Genomic DNA, 17818 nt, shown 5'->3' with positions numbered 1-17818 from the left:
CTGGTACTGTATACATGCTAGGGACAGGGGGGTTGGTTATTTAGTTCCTGCTGGTGATGTGATAACAAGCCCAGCAATTGCAGAGTTGCTGAATATACAGTATGTGTCCAATTCCTTGGATATGGTTTGTTACACTCAGCGTTAATTACAGACCGATATCTTGCTGAAAGCACTCCAGCTATAAATCAATCTGCAAAAATTAATTCAATATATTTGATTACAGAAGTAATACATTGGCATGGCCTCAAAAGCGCTGAGTAATTTCACAGAGAAACTGAAGTGCCACCCAGGCAGAGTGTCAGACTGACTGCAATGGGTGCGCAGTCAGTGTGCTGGTTGTTGCAGTGGTGTGTAAGTAACTGTCAATGACTTGGGTTAGACTAGCTTTACTCAGGACTGCTACATTCTGCCAATACTTAGCTAATTGATCTGTTGTTAGGAAATGTTTGTTTTTGCCTCTTTATGCTTTTTATCTGTCCCTGACCATCTGCCCTCCCTTTTACCCCCCCTCCCCACCCCATAATTTCTCTAACCCCTGCTTCCCCCCCCCCCCCCCCCCCCCCCGCCACAAGTCTTTTCACTATCTCCTTGATTTTATTTGATCAGTCAGTGAGGTCCGTCTCAGTACCATTTGTGTTTCCCTCACTGCTGATGCTGGTCCCACGGGCATGCCTCTGTTGCTTCCCAATTCACCCCATGGAACTTCTGCAATGGCACTTTACACATTCTGTGGAGCTAGAGCTTCTGGGTTTTACTCATTTCCCATGAAGCAGAGGTGCAGAGCCAGTGCTCCTCCTGTTAGTCCATGGCCATATCAGGTAGATACCAGCCTTAATGCAAGTTCACTAGTACCACTCATTCAGCGTCTAGTCACTGGACCAACTATCTTTGCCTAACTGAGTGACCTGGTAGTTTCTTACAAAGGCCTACTGTGTTTTTGTGCAGCCAAGGTTACCTGCTCTAAACACACTGAGAAGGCTATTGTCAACATGGAACTGCTGCAGTCTGAGGATACTTGTGTAACTAGGTAGGAAACTACTGGCTTACGGCCTTCAGAATAAGGGGGAAACAGTGTCCCAGTGCTGGAGGCTGCTGTAGGTCAGAATCCATCAGTCACGTCCCACTATGGGGGTTTTGGTAACATTACACCTCACACTTATGGAGGGTCCCCAGACACCCCTTCTATAACTGGAGTCTCACTGGTCAAGGTGGAGGTGGGGAAAGTCCTTTTTAACTTCCGTTTGCCAACATAACTAATCCAATTGATCATTTCCAGACCAGATAGGAGACATCCTGATAATATGGTCCTGCCTCTCAGTCAGATTGGAGATATGGAGGGGTGCACAGGGGATCTGACCAGTGCAAACCCCTGTTTACACTCGAAAAGTTGCCTACCCTTGTGGGACTACCCAGGGTGGGGAGGGATAGTTTTAGGGGGCGGGGAAAGGGCTAATTTTGTTCCCAGAAAATAAGATTGTCTACTTCATTGGCTGTGAAGTGCTTTGGGACACCCCGAGGTTGTGAAGGGTGCTATAGAAATACGAATTCTTCCTTTCTTCACAGACGAGGAATGATGAGTATAAGATGGGTCAGAATGCCTCGATATTGCAGTCAATGAGTTAAGTGCTGTAGAGCAGGCAGCATGTGGAGAACAGCTAATGAGCAGTGGAAGCACAAGATGGAGGGGTCAGATGCCGCAGTGCAGAGGTGCTGCATCTCCTCTCTCCTATTCTGGAGATCTGACTCTTGCTGGACAGACCTATGGAGATCTCAGGCCCACGGTACCCCAACCGACCCAGTGGCTGATTGAAGATCTTCAACCTAGGCACCTGGTATCTGCAGGATATTTAGAGCCCCTCTGCTCAACTGACCCCACCCAGTCCACATGCTGCAGCTTTCTCATTTGTGTGCAGAGACCACGGCTCAATCCCCACTTTGCTCCCTCTGCTCCTCTTTGCCTTTCCTCCCCTCTCCACTCCTCTCCCTGCTCAGACGCAGGGAATCATTCGAGGACCCCAGCTGAGACCATCGAAACTCTGCACAAGCCAGGTATTGGCCTGTGAACCCCTAGGTTGATGTAGCTGAACATGTCACCGGGCAATGCCCTAATCCACAGGGCCATCTCACAGGTGTAGGACGTGCTCAGATCGAGATATTACTGAGCTGCTAAAGGAGATTATTCCAGAAGAATAGGTTTCATTCTAAGAGAGCAAGTATTTTAACATTTTATGTAATGTTTTTATGCGTCTAGACTATAGAGGAAAGGATGTGAGGACAACGGGTCGTGCAAGGATCCCGATCTTGTGTCTTTATATGTATTAAATGGAGATAGAAACGGAAGGACAGTGTTCATATGTTTGATCTGTGGAGTAAATACAAACTCTTTTGCGTTTCTTTGTCCTGAAGGACGTGTGACATGCAGCTCTGAATCGCGGGGTTTGACAAAAGATACTTTCGAGCCCCCGGACCCGCAGGCTCTGCTCTCCCTCAAATACAAACAGGAGCTGCAAGGAAATCCTACAGCCCATGTGTTACCCTCTGCTCCGTGCAGTCTGTACAGCATTGGGCCTCTTCCCAAGCTCACTGCAGAAAACCACAAAGACAGGACCATTCTTCAACATTAATCAGGCTTAAACAAAAAAAAAACTTAGAGCCTTAAGGTCGAAAGTAAGTTAATTGTATTTTTTTTCAAAAGAGGACATTTAACGAGGACTTCTGGAAGGACAAAACTGGGGCGGGGGGGGGGGAGAGTCGCTGCGGCGGATCTCAGCATCAGAGGTTGTCAGGAAACAACCCCCCCCCCGCCCTCAATCAGCTAAACTAATACAGAATTGAGGGGGTGGGGGGCACATTCCAGTCTGTACCCGGCACTTCACTCCTTTGTGTAGGTTTCTCAGAACGCGGGCAACAGGATGTACTGGAGCTCTTTTGAGTTTAAATGGGAGGTGGGAATTAAAGCTGTTCCACTTCCTCCACATCGTGGGGAGGAGAGGTGGGGGTACAGCCTCTAGGGATCACCGACAAGCTATTGTGTGGATTTCAGCAGATGATAAACCCACAGGAAGTCCTTGTTGATTATGTTGCTTGCAACCCTGTTCCTACGACGCACGGAATCGATTCAGCAAATAAAAACAGAAAATGCTGGAAATACTCAGCAAGTCCAGCATTTTCTGTTTTCATTTCAGATTTCCAACATGCGCTGTATTTTGCTTTTGCTTTGGAATCGATTCAGAATTTAACTTAAACTTTAACTTAATTTATTTTCTAACCCGTTGTAACTGAACGGTTACTCTCTGACCCACCCTGTCATCTGTATCCACTCCATCCCACCCCACCTCACCCAACCTCTCATTTTGAAACAGTCTTGACATTCACCTCTGCTCTTCCAGCCTCACCTGATGCTGATGCCCTCGACTGGGAAGTATCTTGTTTGATTGTTTCTTCACCCACACAGACCACACTGCAAGTAAAGCTTGCTGCAGAAATTTAGCGGCCGCCAAGAAAAACAGTGACTATTAGTCTTAGTCTTGCAGTTCAGTCTGTGCCTCGACCTGTCTGTCCCCTGGACTCGAGTGCCCTGATGATAGAATGACATGTTATCGCACATCACAATATGCAGAGACTTGCAAGTTGGCCCAGGCTAGGACAGCAAGACTGCGTTTGGTCTTTCAAAGTACAAAACCTCTGGCTTGGGGGGTGCAGTGGGAGACTTGGGATGGTTACCAAAAATAATAACTGCGAATGCTGGACATTCTGAATGAAACCACAAAAGCCTGCGAATCCTGACAGAGAGGAGGCAGGTTTTAAAGAACTCTGGTACAGGAGTCAACAGCCCAGAACCATTAAGTCCCTCTTTACCCTTCAGATACTGGTTGTGTGTTCCCAGTTTCAGGAGAGGGGATCCCCAGCTTGAGTGTACACCCGTCCACTGTGCATGTGCTGTTGGTGGAATGAGTCCATAGATGTTTGTTGGTGCATTCTACAGCATCAATTCCCTTTGCAATGTATCTGTGGGCTGCCCCTACCCAGCCTTTGTATCTTACCTCATCTTCTTGATTTTACTTTTTTTTGTCTGAGTTGATTGTATTTAATCCTTGTCTTTTTGGAAAGTGCATTTGAAACTTGAATGAAGAGTCAGGGTGGTGCTTTTTACTGTACATAACATTGAGCTCAATTAAATCTGAGTTCAAATAGCCCCTCCTCTCACCCCATGTAAAAGTACCTTGTCACACATGTACCTGTACAAATGCACGTATATGGCACACAATTTTTTTTTTTTAAAAAAACACAAGAGAAAGCAGAATTAGACTTGTTATTTTGAAAGCCATTGAGTGAACTTTTACTTGTTGGTATTTGTTGTATGAACGGAAAAGAAAATCTTTGTAGTTTTACAGTGTTAAAGAGATGTTGAAACTTAACCCTGTGTCAGTGTTGACTTTCCTCTGGGTCATGTGTTTGACAGAGTAGGGGCATTGAATTGGGGCTCAGTGGGTAGCAGTCTCACCTCCTGGGTCAGAAGGTCATGGGCGCAAGCCCCCACTCCAGAGGTTTGAGCAATAATCCAGGCCAACACTCCCATTGTATTACTGAGTGTGTGCTGCACTGCCAGAGGTGCATCTTTCAGATGAGACATTAAACTGAGGCCCCGTCTGCCCCCTCAGATGGACATAAAAATTCCCCATGGCACTATTTCAAAGAAGAGTCCTGGCCAGTATATATCCCTCATCCAACACCAGCAAAAGCAGCTCAACTGGTGACTCATTCATTTGCTCTTTGTGGGAGCTTGCTATGCACAGGTTGGCTGCTGGGTTCCCAGCATTGCAACAATGACTACACTTCTAAAGAACTTGGCTGCAAAATACTTTCCTTGAAGTAGTGAAAGTCTTTTATTGGTGTAGGCCAAGAACCTGCCCATCACCTCCTAAGTCCTCAACCTGAGCTTGGTTGTTTAAGCTGCTAAGACCATTTTATTGGTGCAGTAATGAGGGAGTGCTGCACTTTTGCAGGTGCTGCCTTTTGGATGAAACGTTCAACTGAGACCCCATCTCCCCTTTCAGTTGGTTGTAAAAGATCCCAAAGAATGGAGTGTACTCCCCGGTGTTCTGGTCAATATTTGTCTCAACTAACATCCCAACAACAGATGATTTGGTCATTATCACATTGCTGCTTGTGAGACATTGCTGCCCACAAATTGGTTGTTGTGTTTCTTACATTATAACAGTGACTACACTTCAAAAGTACTTATTTGGCTGTTAAGTGCCTCGGGATGTTCTGAAATTTAAAAGGTGCTGTGTAAATACAAGTGTATTTATTCTTTCTTTTATCACTGCCAAATATATTATTGTGCTGTTGGGTTGGAATAGTTTCAATTACTCCCGAAAATGCTGGCTGCAAACACTCTACAACTTTATTGTAACATATTTACAGTTATGAGAACACTCCCTTGCACTAGTTTCTTTCCATGCTGCTTTCTCCTAGACTCTCACATCACATGGGTATGTCATTTCCTCCTGTGACATCACAGACTATTACAGTTAACCCTTTATGCAACTTAGTCTAACATATTCCATTATACTACATCTCTCTCAAGTTTGTTCAGACTTCAACATTCTCTGAAGTTCCTGGAAACCCAATGCTTCAGTCTCCTAGACATTCTGAACATTTCAGATGATGTCCCGTTGCCTCTTTTTGCTCCCCTAGGTAAATGTCATTTTACTTTCTATCTCCAAGTTCTCTTGTTCTCTTCTCTCTCCCCTTCCCCCAGTGTTGAGATTCTCACCTTCTCTTACACCGACAAGCAATGAGGTGTCTTCACTAATCTACTATTATGACCGATGCAGTTGGTAAAGCTGAGTTATTTAAAAATTCCAGAGGGAAACTTTAAACAACTGTCATAACCTAGAATTTTAAGTGTTATGTTTGAGATGTGACTCTAAATTCAGGAATCAGACCACCAGTTCTTGAGGTTTAACATTAAACTAAATGAAATATTTTATTAATTTACACAGGTTAAAATATATATACACATGGCTACAAATTACTACTACCACAACTTTTGACAAATTCCCAAACTAATCTCCATTAAGACAACAGCAACCCATAGACTTAACCGGACACCAGACAAAGCATTTTCACCGTACAAATTCAAAATGAGGTTCTTTTCAGGTTGGTTCCTGTGGAGACAGTTAGAAGCTTGCAGCTGCTTTGATCTTTCATTGCCTCTGCTCTGCACACCCAAAAACTGCTGAAGTTATATCTACCACCGACCACTGAATGTAAATTCTCATTGTATCACCAGCCTCTGCTAACAATAAAACCCTTTTCATAGTACCAATTTTATTAGTAATATAAACATATTGCTTGGTATCTGCTAGATAGGTGTCAGTTTTCACCCCACTTCTTGAATGATCTATTCAAAAAATGCAAAACATGCCATCTCTCTTACATATCAAAACTAGTACACATCAAAGCACCCAGACTAGCTGGCTTTAATCCAATTAAGACACACCCACAGACTAAACTTCTATTTTAAAAGAAAAATATTTTCCAATAATATATACATTAATAGCTTCATGACATCTACCATACCTTGTTCTCTTTGCATTTCTAGGGAATAAGGTCTTCTCATTCTGCTGTTGGTCTTCTGAATGCTGTTGAACAGAATTCAAACTAGTAGATGGTTCGGGATCACCTACTTCAGTGCCTTCATTCATTTCTGATGTTTGCGACCTCTCTGGTCTCTGATTTTTCACTCTGTTGATCAATTGCAATTAAAGCTCTCCTGTTTCTTCTTACTGTGCCCTGTTCTGTCTGGACAATGTAAGATCTCGGCTGTGGTGATTTCTCCACTATTTTTCCAAATCTGGATTGATCTCTGATCCAAACCTGTTCTCCCCGTTGAATATCTGATAATGTTCTTGCCCTGTGATGACCATCATAGTGTTTCATCTGTTGACCTCAGTAAGATTTATCTCTTTCTCGTACTTTCTCTAAGTCTGTATCTTTGACCTGTGGCATCAATGTATGTGGAAGGGTAGGAATCTGTGTCCGCAACCTTCTTGCCATGAGTTCTGTAATTCCTTGATGTTCCTTGGAGTTGGAAGTTCTTTTATGGCTCTGGTCTTCAGTGGATCAACCTTTATTACTGTTGCACTCACTATGTAACCAAGGAACCTGATTGTTGGCTGTGAAAACTTGCACTCACTGTTAAGTGTCAGCCCTGCCTTTTGTAGTCTTCTCAGCGCTGTCATGCTCAGCTTGAGTGGACCCATGTATCAACATGTCATCCATGTGGCAAACAACTCTGTGTAAGCTCTCTAAAAGATTTGACATTGTTGTTTGAAAGTTCTCAGGTGCTGATGTTATTCCAAAGGGTAACCTGTTAAAACAGAATCTTCCAAATGGCGTTATGAAAATTCTGAGAAGCTTGGCCCCCTCTTCTGGTGGTATTTGCCAAAATCTGCTGTTGGTGTTTAATTTAGAGAATATTGAGCTCTTCCCTAATTTTGCTAAACTCTCATCTACTGATACTGTTGAATGGACTTCTTTTTTCACAGATTTATTGAGTTGTATGAGATAAACACATATTCTTATAGAACCGTTTGGCTTTGGAACCGGTACCATCCCTGAGCACCAACTCATTGGCTCTTTTACAGGTGAATTGATTCCTTGTCTTACCACTGAGTCGATCTCTTTCTTCACCTTTGGAAGTAAAGAGTGTGGAACCTTTCTGGGTGTATGTAAGCATTTTGGTTTTGCTTCTGTTTTTAGCTTTCCCAATCCTGTAAATAATTTCAGAAATTCTGCTCTGAAATCTCCTGATTGACCTTCACCATTCTTTATTTCTTCTATTCTGTGGATTAGATTCAATTCCTTTCTGCTTAAAAGTGAACAACTTGTACAGTACTTCAGTAATTACTTTCTCCCTGCGCTTTAAAGTAGCTATTAATTCTCCCAGAACCTTCAGCTCTGTTCCTCCTGGTCTGTGTAGCTTTTTGTAGGATGATTGAAGAATTCTGTTGTTTATTCATGGTTCAGTATCTGAAATAACTGAAACAGCTGCTCCAGTAGCTAATTTAAAGTGTGTCCCCTGACCTTCCACGAGGATCTCCACACCAATAGTTTGCGCTTACTTCTTTAATTTCTCCTAAGTGTGTCTCAATGTCTTGTGAATCTTCTACTTCATGGACCCTGCTTCCTTTTAAAACTTTTTCTTTTGCATGTTCTGCCTGTTTTATCTACTGTGACATGCTGCCTGAAAATGCCCCATCCTTTTGCACCAACGGTATTGCGCATCTTTGGCGGGACAATTCCCGTGCCTGTGCCTCTCTCTTCCACATCAGCAACTGGTCTGGGCTGCCATATTAATTGCCTTTCATGCCACACATGTCTCCTTCTCTCTATTTTCCCTTTTTTATGTCTGACGAATTGAACTGTATCTGTGACTTTGGGATTTGGACCGTCCCGCTCTCTCTCCTCTGACTACCAATTGGTTCTGCCCCCTGATCTCAGCTCACCTACTTCATAGAATTGCCTTTGCCAATATCAAGTCTTCTTGGGACTGCAAATTAGCTGATAATGAATCATCCATTACTCCAACAACTATACTGTCCAAATTAGCTCCTTTTTAAGATTACCGTACTCACAATCTTCTGCTGATTGGTACAAATCATTAATAAATGCATCAATACTTTCCTCGTGTCTCTGGGTGCATTTATTAAACTTTGCGTGTTCCGTGATGGTGTTCTTGTGGCAATTTAAACATGTCTCCAAAGCATCAATGACTTCGACATATGTGGCTTTACCTTCATCGATCCTCAGGGTAACTAAATGTCGTCTGCAGAGTTGCCCATTGTGTACAAAAGTGTACTGACCTGCTCACAGTCTGGCTTCACTGCGAGATCCAATGTGGTGCGAAATTGAGCGAATCTCTTGTGCCACTTTGGCCACACATCAGCCTGATTAAAGGTTGCAACTTTCTCAAAGCTCTCTATTAGAGGTAGAGATTTTTCTATCACTATCTTTTTACCACTTGCCACTATACATTATTGTGTTGTTGGTTTGGAGTAGTTTCAATAACTCCCAGCTGCAAACATTTCCATGCTACTTTCTCCTGGACTCTCAGGTCACATGAGTATATGTCACTTATGATATCACTGACTATTATAGTTAACCCTTTATGGGATTTAGTCTAACATACTCCATTATATGACACCAAACAGATAGTTATAAAGTTTGCATCTTATTTCACAGATTTAAGGATTATTAGCAACTAATGTCATCTCAACAGTAAATTCTAATAATCTGTTTCACAATCAAAGAAAAGTGATATGTTATCTCTGCTGCACTTTAAAAAAATATATATATTTTATTCCTCCTCCATCCACAAGGCCTCTGTCTACAAATTTAAAAGCCTCTTTGGAGAATATTTTGACTTTGGGTCATAATGTAAAACAGAACTCACTGAAAATGGAAATCGGGAGAGATGTATAACAAGAAACCGATACGATATTGCCTGTTTTACAATCTCACACAAAGTCAAAATTGATCCTCATTCTCTCCAGTCGCCTCCAACAGAACCAGCTCTCAACCCTCTACCAATATAATTCTGTAAATGACCAATAGAAGGCATGAGATTTGCTCCCATCAGTCCTCACTGATCTGATGCCATGTGATCGAGTATCACATGATCAAATCTCCAGGAATATATCAAATCAGAGTTGGCATCCCGGCTGCTCATGAAGATGCTTAAAGCTATTATAACCTGCTGGTCCAATGAGAAGCAGAGAATGCCCTGGTCTTAAAACTTGTGCAAAGGTTATACCGTGTGCAGTGAGGAGTTGGTGCAACCAAGTTTCAGTTATCAGCTGGAATAGTTTCCAATAGCTTCATTCCCCTCTGCTCCTTGCTCCGTGCTATAATCTTCCATCCAGTCTAACCCCACTTTCCAGCTTGCTACACACACATTGCAATATCCCACTCAGTCTAATGCCACTCTCCCACTCACTTCCCATACCCTTCAATATCCCACCCAGTCTAATCCCACTCTCCCACTCACTTCCCATACCCTTCAATATCCCACCCAGTCTAATCGCACTCTCCCACTCACTTCCCATACCCTTCAATATCCCACCCAGTCTAATCCCACTCTCCCACTCACTTCCCATTCCCTTCAATATCCCACCCAGTCTAATCCCACTCTCCCACTCACTTCCCATACCCTTTAATATCCCAAAAAGTCTAATCCCACTCACTCACTTCCCATACCCTTCAATATCCCACCCAGTCTAATCCCAGTCACCCACTCACTTCCCATACCCTTCAATATCCCAACAAGTCTAATCCTACTCTCTCACTCACTTCCCATACCCTTTAATATCCCAACAAATCTAATCCCACTCTCACTCACTTCCCATACCCTTCAATATCCCAACCAGTCTATTCCCACCATCCCATTTGCTGTCCATATCCTTTAATATCCCACCCAGTCTAATCCCACTTTCCTGTTGCTCTCCATATAGATGAGTAAGTAGTGCATTTTTGTACAACAAAGGTCATCACACCTTGGAAAATAAGAGTCTTAAATGGGGACGAGGGCAAGGGGTACAGATTCACAAATCATTATAATTAGCAACACAAGTTAACAAAGCCAAAAAAAAAAACTGCAGACAGATCACCATTTCTGGAGGGATAGAATTGAAAAGCAGAAAAGTTATGTTAAACATGTATAGGTTCCATAGTTAGACTACTCTTGAAATACTGTGCACAGTTCCAATGTTCAAATTACAAAAAGGATATAGAAGCAGCAGAGAAAATGCAAAAAAGATTTACAAGAATGATACCAGAAGTGAGAGGTTATAACTATCAGGGAAGTTTGAAAACTTTGGGGCTCTGTCCTCTGGCAGAGAGAAGACCGATGGGTGACTTGGTAGAAGTCTTTAAGATAGAGAGCTTTGATAGGGTAGACACAAAGATGATATTTCCACTTGTGGGAACAGGTCCAAAACTCGGGGTCATAAATGTAAGATAATCTAAAAAATCCAATGAGGATTTCAGGAGAAACTTTTTTACTGGAAGAGTGGTGAGAATATGGAACTCACCCCCATAGGAAGTAGTTGAGGTGAACAACATAAATGCATTTAAAGGGAAGCTTAAGTAAGTACCTGAGAGAGAGAAAGGAATATAAGAATATGCTGATAGGGTGAGATGGGTAGGAGGAGGCTCATGTAGATCATAAATACTGACATGGATTATTTGGGTCAAGTGGCCTGTTTTTGTGTTGTGAACTCTATAAGGGAATTAAGGGATATGGGACAAAGGGATGTAGATGGAGTTAAGGTACAGATCAGCCATAATCTAATAGGATAGTGAAACAGGCTGGAGGGGCTGAATGGCCTCTTCCGTTTCCTATGATATCCTCAATAACCTGCTCAATATTTAGATTTGCAAATAGAAGCAGGAAAACATGAAAAAAGGAGAAAAAAAAAGAATGTGATGCTGGACCCTCCTTGAGGAGATGTAATTGATAAACTACTCTTGCACATTACATAGAATTTACAGCATAGAAACAGGCCATTCAGCCCAATTGATCCTTGCTGGTGTTTATGCTCCACATGATCTTCCTCCCACACTACTTCATCTGACCCCATCAGCATAATTTTCTAATCCTTTCTCCCTCATGAATTTATCTAGTTTCTCTTAGATGTATCTATCCTATCCACCTCAATCACTCTGTGGTAAATGAAGTCATCTACACCCATCCTACTTACTGTCCCAATCTATGAATCTGTGTTTTTCCCCTTAGCACAGTCCCTTGACAGAATGTCTATTACCAGCAAAGAATCCATTTTTTTTTTTGCATGGATTCTGAATAAAGTTTTCATTATCAATCCAAACTGCAGCCGAAACAGTTCAATCCCGGTTCAGTTTAATACAGTCCTGCTTTTCTCTTTAACACCAAATTGAGGATGAATTCTTCACATTCCCCAGAAGACTCAACTTGTAAAGATTGAAGAACAACTAGAGTGAAACAAAAGGACATCTGAGCCCATCAGCAGGACCCCTCTCCATCAGAGCAAATAAACCACCACCAGGTGAGTCTGGTCAGGTTAGCTGGTTACCTGCTGCTGTTAAAGTCTTCTGTATAAGAAACAACTGGGAGAAAATTGGCTCAAATTTTGTTGTGAAGTGACTGAACTTTTTTTTGCTTGAATGCCTGAGACTCAAATCTCCAAAAAGTCGACTCCAGCTTCACCATCGAGCCCAGGACCTGGTAAATTCCAGCCCACCCACCCCAATCAGGACCCAATGAATTCACGCCCCCCCCTCCCCCAACAACCAGGACCCAGTGAAATAACCCCCCCCCAACACAACCAGGACCCAGTGAAATCCACCCCCCCAACCCCAACCAGGACCCAGTGAAATCCCCCACATCCAACCCTTAACAAACAGGACCCAGTGAAATACCCCTCCCCAACAAGGACCCAGTGAAATCACCCCCCCCCCACCCCAACCAGGACCCAGTGAAATTCCACCCCCCCCAACCAGGACCCAGTGAAATCCCACCCCCCCAACCCCAACCAGGACCCAGTGAAATCCCCCCCTCCACCCCAACCAGGACCCAGTGAAATCCCCCACACCCAACCCCCAACAAACGGGACCCAGTGAAATACACTCCCCCAACCAGGACCCAGTGAAATCCCCCCCACGAACCACAGCCCAGTGAAATGCCCCCCCTCCACCACCCCCACCACCACCCCCACCCCCAACCCCAACCCCAACCCCCAGCCCCCAACTGGGACCCAGTGATATCCAAACCACCCCAACAGCCAGGACCCAGTGAAATCTGCACCCCCTCTCCATGACCCAGTGCAATCCCCCACCAACCCCTCCCCCACCAGAAGCCAGTGAAATCCGTGCCCCCACCCCAATCAGGAGCCAGTGAAATCCGTGCCCCCACCCCAACCAGGAGCCAGTGAAATCCGTGTCCCCACCCCAGTCAAGAGCCAGTGATACCCGTGCCCCCACCCCAGTCAGGAGCCAGTGATATCCGTGCCCCCACCCCAGTCAGGAGCCAGTGATATCCGTCCTTTATGAATCCTCCGCCCACCCCAAAAACTATTGCTGGAGGACTGTGAAAATCTCATAGCCATTTATCTGATTATTGCTCAGAATATATGAAATGCATGCTTGAAACAGATTCAGTAGTAACTTTCAAAAGGGAATTGGATAAATACTTGAAAAGGAAAAATTTACAAGGCAGTGGGGAAAAACATGGGTAGTGGGTCTAATTGGAAAGATATTTCAAAGAGCCAGCACAGGCACAATGGGCTGAATGGCCTATGTTGCATTATTCTAAGATTGTAAGTCCTGGAGAGGATCCACATTCTGATGACATAACTGTAGCTAAACCAAGACCTATCAATTGACAGCACCTGAAGCATGTTGAGTAAAATTCAGTTTCACTTTATCCCAGCTGAATCCCTGTTGTGAGTCTTGTGGGTTGTTGCAATGTCACTGAGAGAAAGCCTGAAGACCGATGAAACTTTGGCTCTGATGAAAGATCTGGAGGATCGCCTGAGGGCTCAAATCGACAAGTTGGAGCACTTGAGACTTTCCATCGCTGAGGTAACATGCATTTTATTTTTCATGTCAACCATTTGACCTGCTGTTGCTACAATCCTATGTTTAGGGATGTATTTCTGTGGAAGATGCCCCAGATATGTTGGAAGAGGGTGTTAATTTAACTCAGATAAATGTTTTGTCAGTCTGATTCTCCTAGATTTGTAGAAGGATGACTGTACCTTGGTCACAATTTAGTGTCAGCCATGGCTGAGATGCTGGCATCTTGTCTCTGAACCAGGAGATTGTGGCTCAAGTCCCACCATCAAGACTTGAGCACATGCACCCACCCCCCACCCACACACACAGTGTAGTATTGAGGGAGTGCTGCACTATCAAGAGGTGGATGGACCAGCTGGCCTATACTTGCCCATTATTTTGGTATGTTTGAAAGCGCTGTGCTGTGTGTCCCTGCGATCCAGGCCCTGTCACCCAGCAGCGAGATTGGATTTGATTTTATCCAGGACGCCAACGATGACCTGAAGCTGGCGATTATGGATCATGGAGACTGGCTGATGAGAATGAATGAGCGAATGGAGACGCTTCAGATGAACACGGCTGTATTCGTGCAGGTGAGCGAAAGTTACAATCATTTGTAGTAGCCGTACAAATTAAAAAATAGGTTTCTCCCATCGCCCCCACCACCATTCTAAATTGGCTGCTGCATTTCTTACAATAGTGACTACACTTCAAATGTACTTCATTTGCTGTAAAGTGCTTTGAGATGTCCATTGTTTGTGAAAGGTGATATATAAATGGAAGTAACTTTATGCCTTCAGCACTTCATAAGCTCCACCAATCAGAATATCCAGCTGTTGCATTTTAGATGGTAAGGTGTATGTATAATGCGGATGTGTATCATGTATGTGGGGTGTATATTTAATATATATGTATAATGTACATACCTGTTAATGTATGTGCATTATAAGCAGTACGTTTAATGCATGAGTAGTGTACATATGATGTATGAATATCTTTTGTAGGCTGCAGAGACTTCTGCTTTCAAAAGTGTCGTAAGAACTGTGTGTCTGGTGTTTTTTGATATAAACTCTTGTATTTCAGATGAACACAAAGCCCCGGATTTGGAATAACAAACAATCCAGCAAGCGCTACAGCCGCTGGCCAAAGTCCATGTACACAGATGACACGCGGTCAGAGGTGGGATGGTCCCCAGTGAGAACCCGCCGAAACAGCGATGCTGCATCTGAGATGTCGTGTGCCTGGTAACAAGTGACCTGAAAGCCTTGAGCATGGGATCTGGATATCTTCCTTGTGCATCCCAACATTCAACATTCCTAGTTTCCCAGATTCGAAACACAATTCACAATTGTCTCCAATTTCACCAGGCTCCGTGGTTCCAACATCCATTCCCATTCTGTGTGCAATATGTGCTGACAAGAAGGACTGTTCCATCTCATTACAGCTGTCACCCATAGTCATTTATTGATGATGTTGGCTGATGAAGGTATCAGTCATGATTCTTGCCCGAGTTAGGTGGTAGATTCAAATCCCACTCCCAAGACTTGAGCACGTAATTCAGGCTGACACTCCCAGTGCCCAATGCCTTAGAAGCAGGCTGCAACAGAAAGACTCTCTTTCCCTCTCTCTGCTCCACCTTTGTATTAAACCTTCCTCAGAAACATCTCATCAGGATAACTCGTCTGTTTCATTTTTGAAAGTCTGTAAAGTTGTGATAAATAGGAGTCATCAAAGACAGTTTAACCAAAAAATCCGTCTGAAGGAATTTCCAGACCTATTGTGACCAGAATTCTGTTAAATCAACAACGTCGAGATCTCTTCCAATTTATCCTTTTAGAAGAAACTTTCCCATATTCCAGCCTCTGGAGGGGACTGTATGTTTTGTTCTGTTTTGTGTTTGTGTGTATGTATGGGGGTTCAAATATCCTTTTTGAAAAAGGGGAAAATAGTTACACTTCTAAACTACAACTTTTATGTTAACCAGTTTAGTAACTTGTTTTTAAAAAGCAGTTTGTTTTATAATAAATCAGGGTTTTTTTTGTGTTTACTGACCTGGTTAGAGACATTTTATGCTGGGAATAATAGTATCAAAGGTAAACAATTGGCCAGTTTTGTAGGTGAATTAAACACTTAAATTATTGTGACCTGTGGAGAAGTGGGGCTAGAATTAACTGTACACTCCTCCTATCTTGGTCCATAACAATATTAACATTTTCCACTTGCTGAGTTTTTGCCACAATCACCACGGGTTTTACCAAGTTAACATCTTTTGAATGGGTGGAAGAAATGCTGTTTGATTTGCCATGCATTTTGCTGTTTTGTAAATTAATTAATGGGATGTAGGCATCGATAGCTAGGCCGGCATTTATTGGTCATCCCTAATTGCCCTTGAAAAGGTGGTGGTGAGTTGCCTTCATGATTGCTGCAGTCCATGTTTAATAGCAATATGCATCTTCCAAGAAGAAAAAGGCATTTTGACCAAAAACAATACTGTGACCAAATATTTAAATGCTGTGTTAGTTTTAATATGTAATCCTCTGTGCCTTGAATATGCTTACAACATGGTAAAGGCACAATGCATGTAAATTGCTTTCAATTAAAGAAATGATATGGATGATGGGCTAATATTTACAATTGTTAAAATAAAAAGTTTAAACCACGTCATTGTTGTTGATCTTTAAAAAATGCAACTAATATATTCATGCATATATCACTCTGACATTCCATACAGGTTCCATCGAACTTCTATCCTAGCTCCCTGACGATTTTGATAGAATCCCACCAGAGTTACAGCAGGAATCTGAAGAGGTGGAGAAAAAGCCATGCTCCAGTGGAAGTTTTTATTCATGGACTGAATACAGGTGTCAGAAGCTGAGCTGAGAGTCAAATAGGGCACCTGGGTTGTGAACCATCTGGTTCGGACGGTGGCACGGGGTTTATAAACATTCCTCATTGTGAGCAATTAACCTCTAAATTGACCTGTGAATATTACTACTGACACCAGTTATACATTGAGATGTTAAAGGGAGATGGCCACATTAACATAGTTGTTCCTGAACAGCAGAATAATACATTTCAGAGTAATGATCAATTTTGGTTAGGGGCAGAAAACTGGATGCAGTGAATTAGTTATATACTCTGCCTGACATTCTTTTCCAAACATTTTAATGGGCCCATCAATGGTTGATTGATAAGAGTCCAGAGAGTAAAGGTACAGGGATTATCAGTGACAGATTATTACTAGCAGACTGAGAGGATACTACCATTGGGGTCTCAAATGGGTCTGTATTGGGATCTCTTTACTTTGGTATTACATATTTCTTTCAGAAAATATTTTGCAATACAGTTTGAGTAATTTGAAACACGATGTGTGATGATTATAGTGTGGCTTGGGGAGGATCAAGTGTCTTTGGATCTATCGTTCCCAAAGTTCTCTCCCACTGGGCAGTTTCCCTCAATATATGTCTGGGACAGTTGTAGACTCACTGGTAGACATTGATCACTGCAATTAGTCAACATCATGCTGCCTGACCTGCTGAGTAGTTTCAGTATTTTCTGTTTTTATTTTTAAAAATGCTGAGCAGATTCCTTGGAGCTCAGCTACCTGTATATTTATCTCCAGGCTTTAATCATGGGCTCATTCTATTTTAACTAGACATGCATTCAAATGAGAATTTTTTTTTGTATTTTTATACCCAATAAAGCTGCTTTTATTATCATAAGGAATAGGAGAGTAGTAGGCAATTCAGCCCCTCAAGGTAAGATCGTGGCTGATCTGATTTATGGTCTTAATTCCACTTTCCTGCCTGCCCCCCATAACCCTCAACTCCTTTGTCAATCAAAAATCTACCTAACTCAGCCTTGAATATATTCAATGACCCAATCTCCATTGCTTGCTGGGGAAGAGAATTCCAAAGAATAACAACCCTCAGAGAAGAAATTCCTCCTCAGCTCCATCTTAAATGGAAAACCCCTTATTTTTAAATTGTGACCCAAAGTTCTAGATTTCTCCCCCATCCTCTCAGCATCTGCCCTGTCAAGACTCCCCAGAATCAATAAGATGATGCCACACCTATTGCAATAAGTTTTTTAAACCCCTAATAATATTTAATTTCTTCCTAAGTGATATAGCACTTGATTTGGTTGGATAGAAAATTAATTGATCCACTTATACAACCGTCCAAATTATTTTTCAAGCTCCAGATCTCAAGAGCAGCTG

At 42.8% G+C, this 17818-nt stretch overlaps 1 protein-coding gene across 1 annotated transcript; it reads left to right on the top strand.

Moving 5' to 3' along the window:
* Nucleotides 1–2575: 2575 nt before the first annotated feature.
* LOC144685547 (uncharacterized) lies at nucleotides 2576–17474 on the top strand. The gene is made up of 5 exons (XM_078550171.1): nucleotides 2576–2667; nucleotides 11989–12092; nucleotides 13475–13626; nucleotides 14043–14192; nucleotides 14683–17474. Exons 3-5 carry the CDS (start codon nucleotides 13510–13512, stop codon nucleotides 14845–14847), a joined length of 432 nt encoding a protein of 143 aa, XP_078406297.1. The 5' UTR covers nucleotides 2576–2667; nucleotides 11989–12092; nucleotides 13475–13509; the 3' UTR covers nucleotides 14848–17474.
* The last annotated feature ends 344 nt before the right edge of the window (nucleotides 17475–17818 follow it).

This window comes from Cetorhinus maximus, chromosome 10 (genome assembly GCF_964194155.1).
Source record: "Cetorhinus maximus chromosome 10, sCetMax3.hap1.1, whole genome shotgun sequence".
Lineage (NCBI taxonomy): Eukaryota > Metazoa > Chordata > Chondrichthyes > Lamniformes > Cetorhinidae > Cetorhinus > Cetorhinus maximus.
The sequence above is the reverse complement of the archived record's forward strand: the minus strand, read 5'-3'. Positions and strand labels throughout refer to the sequence as shown.

What these genes read in the sequence shown, in the direction of transcription:
- LOC144685547 (XM_078550171.1), top strand. Translation starts at nt 13,510, where the DNA reads ATGTCACTGAGAGAAAGCCTGAAGACCGATGAAACTTTGGCTCTGATG. An exon ending in TGAGACTTTCCATCGCTGAG is followed by an intron (nt 13,627 to 14,042) that starts GTAACATGCATT and finishes CCTGCGATCCAG; the next exon opens with GCCCTGTCACCCAGCAGCGA. An exon ending in ACACGGCTGTATTCGTGCAG is followed by an intron (nt 14,193 to 14,682) that starts GTGAGCGAAAGT and finishes CTTGTATTTCAG; the next exon opens with ATGAACACAAAGCCCCGGAT.